Below are 7,137 nucleotides of genomic sequence, written 5' to 3' on the forward strand. Positions count from 1 at the left end.
TAATTTTTTATTAAAAAGGAGGGAGAATTTTTGGACTATCTCGATGATAGCGTTGAGATGCGATGGGCTGGTGGAGCAACGGCGACGGGATAAGTGGTGAAGTGGCTGGATGCGATGCGACGTCGCCGCGCGGCCGGCGCGCGCTGTCGCCGCTACGGGACTACCACTACTGAACAAACGGAAACGTATTTTGTTTTGCATTTATTTTCGCGCTTTTTTGTTCTACAGAAAATACTTTTTTTAATGAAATAGGTATTGCAAATGCAAACTTCATTTATTTGTATTCATATGTTTTTCTCATTGGGCAGAAAGAAAGGAAATATCAATACAAATAAATAATATATTTTTGCGCCTATTTTCTTACTACAGCTGCTAGGCACGATGCGATTTGTCTGGGCGAGACTGAACCACCGAAAACGTATTTAGTTTTGCATTTATTTTCGTCCTTTTTTTGTTCTACAGAAAATAGTTTTTTTATGAAATAGGTATTCAAAAGCAAACTTAATTTATTTGTATTCATATGTATTTCTCATTGGGCAGAAAGAAAGGAAATATCAATACAAATAAATAATATATATTTTTGCGCCTATTTTCTAACTACAGCTACTAGGTACGATGCGATATGTATGGGCGAGACTGTACTGTTTATTTTCTACTTTTTTGTGATTGGACGCGATGCGATGCCTTCAACAATAAATATCTTTCATAGAAAATACTTTTACTATCAAATAAGACAACAACATATTTTTCTTTTTTTGCATTTCTCTAATACCTACGTAATTATTGAAATGTTTCCACGCTATGTGACTGTACACGATGCGTAGAAAAATACAAACGAAATACTTTGGCAAAATGTAGGTATTTGTTTTCATGTATTTTTATGGACTAGACGCGACATGACGTATACCTGCAACAATTTACAAAATTCTTAAACAAAATATCAAGAGTTTTGTATTTTATTTCAGGAATTACATATGTTTTTCATATATTTTTATCGACTGGACGCGACATGACGCATTCCTGCAACAAATAAAAAAATTCTTACACAATTTATCAAGAGTTTTGTATTTCTTTTCATAGAAATTACATATATTTTCATATATTTTTATCGACTGGACGCGACATGAAGTATATCCGCAACAATTAAGAAAATTCTTAAACAAAATATCAAGAGTGTTGTATTTCTTTTCATAGAAATTACATACGTACATCTGACATCAAAAAACACAAACAAATTTAATTCTCTAATATTTTATACCTAGATGTTTTTGCGACGCTACGTGACTGTACACATAGCGACATAACTGGACACGATGGGTAGAACAATACAAACAAAATTTATATTTTTTTGTTTTTAGTTGACTCGGCATGATACACGTCGTGTCTGGAACAATCAACAAAAGTAAGTTTTGTATTTCTTTTCATAGAAAATATATTTTGTAATCAAAAATTAAAACAAAAAACAATATGTATTCCACAGGCAAAGAAAACATACATTTCTTTAAATTCTCTAGTTTCTTATTAAAAATTTTGTGACGCTTCGAGACTGTACTCGATGCGTAGAACAATAAAAAAAATCTTAAACAAAATAACAAGAATTTTGTATTTCTTTTCATAGAAATTACATACATCTGACATCAAAAAACACAAACAAATTTAATTCTCTAATATTTTATAGATATTTTTGTGACGCTACGTGACTGTACACTGTACACATAGCGACATAACTGGACACGATGGGTAGAACAAAACAAACAAAATTATTTAATAAAATGTATTTTTTGTATGTTTTTCGTTTCTACTTGACTCGGCACGATACACGTGGTTCTGGAACAATTAACAGAACTAACTTTTGTATTTCTTTTGATAGAAAATATATTTTCTAATCAAAAATCACAAAGAAAAACAAAATAGATTCATAAAATCATTCCACAGGCAAAAAAAATATATGTATATACCTTTCTTCTCAAATCTCTAGTTTCTTATTAAAACTTTTGCGACGCTTCGAGACTGTACACGATGCGTAGAACAATAAAAAAAATGTTTGTGTTTCTATTGGACGCGACATGATTCACGTGGCGTCTGGAACAATTTACAAAATTTATTTTTTTCATAGAAAATACTCTTACAATCACAAATAAAAATATTTATTTAACGAATTTTTCCGCAGGTAGAAAAAAAAATATATTTTTTTGTCAATTCTCTAATCTCTTATTGATATTTTTGCGGCCCTGAAAAGGGCCATTTTTGAAGAAATTAAATAAAAAAAAATTACTTCAATCACAAATAAAAATATTTATTTAACGAATTTTTCCGCAGGTAGAAAAAATATTTTTTTTTCAATTCTCTAATCTCTTATTGATATTTTTGCGGCCCTGAAAAGGGCCATTTTTGAAGAAATTCAATAAAAAAAAAATTACTTCGAGCTTGTGTATTTGGTAACCGCCTTTGTTCCTTCACTAACAGCATGCTTGGCTAGTTCACCAGGCAACAACAATCGCACGGCAGTCTGGATTTCCCGACTTGTGATTGTTGAACGCTTGTTGTAGTGAGCTAAGCGAGAGGCTTCAGCAGCAATTCTTTCGAAGATGTCGTTCACAAAACTATTCATGATGCTCATGGCCTTCGATGAAATTCCAGTGTCAGGATGAACTTGCTTCAAAACTTTGTAAATGTAGATTGCGTAGCTTTCCTTCCTCTTGCGCTTCTTCTTCTTATCGGTCTTGGTGATATTTTTTTGTGCCTTTCCGGCTTTTTTAGCTGCTTTACCACTAGTTTTTGGCGGCATTTTATTTTTATAATTCACTTCACTTTCACTATTAACGAACTGCACACAATGACGACTGAACGAGAACTGTGAATTTTTCTGAAAAACTCACGAATTATATTGTCTCTTTCCACAACGGCTTTCTAAGGCCACAACCCTCTTTTTTCTGTGTGCGAGCATACGAAAATTTAGATAAAAGACAGCGCACAGTTCGAAAATTTTGTCATTCTACAGTGTGCAGTGATACAGTGAACAGTGAAATAGTGAGCTCTCTTGTGTTTTTTCTTTTGTAAAAAATATTTAAAAAACAATAATATAAAATGTCTGGTCGTGGTAAAGGTGGAAAAGTGAAGGGAAAGGCAAAGTCCCGCTCTAATCGTGCTGGATTACAATTCCCTGTTGGTCGTATTCATCGTCTGCTGCGAAAGGGAAACTATGCTGAGCGCGTCGGAGCCGGTGCCCCTGTGTATTTGGCAGCTGTGATGGAATATTTGGCGGCAGAAGTCTTGGAATTGGCGGGAAATGCTGCTCGTGACAACAAAAAAACTAGAATTATTCCCCGCCATTTGCAATTGGCTATTCGGAACGACGAGGAATTGAATAAATTACTTTCTGGAGTCACAATCGCACAAGGAGGTGTTCTTCCAAATATTCAAGCTGTTTTGTTGCCAAAGAAGACAGAGAAAAGTGCTTAAATCTATGTAGTGACAGCAAACAAAAAAAAAACCGTCCTTTTCAGGACGACAAATAATTTCTATTAAGAGATGTGTATATTTTTCATTTTTTTTATATATTTTAAAATACGAAGAAGAAGAAACCAACAAACAAATGTTTTTTCTTTCTTTGCAAAAAGAAATATTTGTTTGTATCCAATCCGTAAAGCAACACATTTTTTTTTTCAAAGAAGAAGAAACCAAACAAATGTTTTTTCTTCCTTTGCAAAAAGAAATATTTGTTCGTATCCAATCCGTAAAGCAACAAAACATTTTTTTTTCAGTTCGGAAAAAATATTTTTTATTTTTTTTTTTTTCAAAGAAATAGAAACCAACAAACATGTTTTTTTCTTTCTTGGGAAAAAGAAATATTTGTTCGTATGCAATTCTAATTTCTGTTAAAAGATGTGGTTATTTTTCAATTTCTTGTAGGTATATAGCAATTTTAAAATATTCTGGTACGAAGAAAAAGAAATATTTGTTCGTATCCAATCCGTAAAGCAACAAAACATTTTTTTTTCAGTTCGGAAAAAATATTTTTTATTTTTTTTCAAAGAAAAAGAAACCAACAAACAAAAAATGTTTTTTTCTTCCTCTGCAAAAAGAAATATTTGTTCGTATCCAATAATTTCTATTAAGAGATGTGTTTATTTTTCAATTTTTTGTATATATTCTAAAATATTCTCGTACGAAGAAAAAGAAAGCAACAAACAAATGTTTTTTCTTCCTTTGGAAAAAGAAATATTTGTTCGTATCCAATCCGTAAAGCAGCAAAAAAAAAAAAATTTTTCTACGGAAAAAAGAATAAAATATGCAAAGCAACAAAAAAAATTTCAGAAAAAGGAATTTTATTTAATTTTTGTTTCCATTTCGAAAAAAGAATAATACAAGGAATAAAATATGTTTTTGCGACTAAAGCAAAAAAAAAAATTTTTCACAAAAAGGAATTTTATTTTATGTTTCCATTTCAAAAAAAATATTTTGGTACAAAAAAGTAAGTAAATTAGCAAAATAATTTTTTTTGATAATCATCAGGTATATACATACATATATTCATTGGCAAATGAAAAAAAATTAGGTATTTTGTTCGTCAACGGTGTATGATTTCTATTTTCAATCTCTTTTATATTTAATTGTGGTCCTGAAAAGGACCGATTGTTTGTTTCGAATAAAATTCTTAACCTCCGAAACCGTAAAGAGTACGCCCTTGTCTCTTCAAAGCGTAAACTACATCCATAGCTGTAACTGTCTTACGCTTAGCGTGTTCGGTGTAAGTAACGGCATCTCGGATAACATTTTCCAGAAAAACACTCCACGTGTTTCTTCGTAAATCAAACCAGAAATACGTTTTACACCTCCACGACGAGCCAATCGACGAATTGCTGGTTTCGTGATTCCTTGAATGTTATCACGCAATACCTTACGATGCCGCTTAGCTCCGCCTTTGCCCAAACCTTTTCCTCCTTTACCACGACCAGTCATTTTTATTTATTTAATTAAAAAAACACTTAAACTGAACTAGAGAACTGCACTGCACAAGAGTCACTGTTAAACTGTGGCTCTTCGCTCGAAATACCACAAGTATTTATACTTATTTTTCATAACAATTCTTAATTTTGATTGGCCAAATAAATCGACAACGAAAATGAAAAAAACAGTCGAACGGAAACATGAATAGCCAATTTAATGACTTAAACAGAAATCTACATTCGATTTTTCTAAAAAAATTGTGAACAAAAGTGTTGTGTTTATTAGTGAAGTGAAAAAAAGTGAAATCATGGCTCGTACAAAGCAAACTGCCCGTAAATCGACTGGTGGAAAAGCCCCACGTAAGCAACTGGCAACAAAGGCAGCTCGTAAAAGTGCTCCAGCAACAGGAGGTGTAAAGAAACCACATCGTTATCGTCCTGGAACAGTGGCTCTTCGTGAGATTCGTCGTTATCAGAAAAGCACCGAATTGTTAATTCGTAAATTGCCTTTCCAACGTTTAGTTCGTGAAATTGCTCAAGATTTCAAAACAGATTTGCGTTTCCAGAGCTCAGCTGTTATGGCGCTTCAAGAAGCAAGTGAAGCTTATTTGGTTGGCCTGTTTGAAGACACAAATTTGTGCGCCATCCATGCCAAACGTGTCACAATTATGCCAAAAGACATTCAATTGGCCAGACGCATCCGTGGCGAACGTGCTTAAATCATCGAGGTTAAAAAAAATATTCAACGGTCCTTTTCAGGACCACAAAATATTTAAAAGAGATATAAATGAATTTTAATTCAATCTAGTAATTACGTACCTATCGATTTCCACGATTTTTTTTTTATTTTAGGTAGAAAGATAATGTGATAATTTACTTTGAAGGCAAATTTTGAAAATGTTATTGCTTGCTTTCTATGCATAGTTTTTATCATACAAATGAAAATATTTATACCTACGCAAGCCAATGCTCGAAAATTTATGAATTTTGTTTTTCTTTTTTAATTATAGTTATTTTATAAGGCATTGCTTCTTTTTTTTATGTCTGAAGGCAAATTTTCAAGTAAGAATTTTTTTCTATGTACAGTTTTTTGTAATACTCGTAAAAATGTGAATTTGTCTACTAAGCAAGTCAATACTCGAAAATGTTTGAGTTTTGTGTGTTTTAATTTTTAATATTTCAATGATGTATTTTATAAGTCTATGCTTTGTTTTTTTTTATATATCTGAAGGCAAATTTTGAAGCAAGAAAGTTTTTTTTTCAATGTACAGATTTTTGTAATACAAATGTGAATTTGTAAACCTTGGCAAGCGAATATTCGATAGTTTATGAGTTTTGATTGCTTGATTATTTGTTTAAATTTTTGGTATTTTAATGTTTGTTATGGATTAAATATTTAATATTTATGAACAAAATAATATAAATATAGTTTTTCATTTGTTTTCTTGCTTGGGATAATGTTTAACAAATTTTCTAAGAAAAAGTCACAGCCTAGGGAAAAAATGCTACGCGTTTCATTACCCATATTGTTTTAATTTTATTAAAAAGAAATTAAGTAAGAATTTGATGAAATTTTTAGTTATTTAGTTTAAATAAACTATCGGCTTTATGTTAAAAATAATTTCAAGCTGAAAATATGTTTAATTTATTAAATATAAACATTCTTGTTGGTAAGTATTAAAAAAATACCACCAAACATTTACTTTAATTGTTATTAATGCATTGATAGATAGTGTTTTTTCAATCAAATTATTTATTAAATTATCTATTATTATTGTAAGAATAAATTTTGTCAATTGTTTTATAATATTTAGGTCGAAAAGACGTAAATTTTTGAAGTTTTAAGAGGAAACTAAGTTGCAAAAGTGTACAAATTATGTACAAAATGAATTTTTTGTATACCTTCGCTCTCTTTGATTCTCATTTAGCCGTTTCTGTAGGTGCGGATTTGGCGCAATTTTAACAAAAACGTGTTTCTATTTCTTAAAATTGTGCTCTAAAGTGATTAATAATAGTGAATTCAAAATGGCAGATACTGTAGCTACGTCTCCTGCAATCGTTGCGGAAAAAAAACCAAAAAAAGCTGCCGCCGCAAGTGGGTCAAAAAAACCAAAATCGGCACCAACTCATCCTCCGACTCAGCAAATGGTGGATGCGGCAATTAAAACATTGAAAGATCGCGGTGGTT

The 7,137-nt window shown here is 31.4% G+C and overlaps 1 protein-coding gene across 1 annotated transcript; it reads left to right on the top strand.

Annotated features, from left to right (window-relative positions):
• The first annotated feature begins 3,011 nt into the window (after positions 1 to 3,011).
• LOC129952720 (histone H2A) lies at positions 3,012 to 3,796 on the top strand. Its single transcript, XM_056065520.1, has one exon. The coding sequence runs from the start codon at positions 3,088 to 3,090 to the stop codon at positions 3,460 to 3,462; it is 375 nt and encodes a 124-aa protein (XP_055921495.1). The 5' UTR covers positions 3,012 to 3,087; the 3' UTR covers positions 3,463 to 3,796.
• The last annotated feature ends 3,341 nt before the right edge of the window (positions 3,797 to 7,137 follow it).

This window comes from Eupeodes corollae, chromosome 3 (genome assembly GCF_945859685.1).
Source record: "Eupeodes corollae chromosome 3, idEupCoro1.1, whole genome shotgun sequence".
Lineage (NCBI taxonomy): Eukaryota > Metazoa > Arthropoda > Insecta > Diptera > Syrphidae > Eupeodes > Eupeodes corollae.

Excerpts from the sequence above, each read along its gene's own strand:
- LOC129952720 (XM_056065520.1), top strand. The coding sequence starts at position 3,088 with ATGTCTGGTCGTGGTAAAGGTGGAAAAGTGAAGGGAAAGGCAAAGTCC.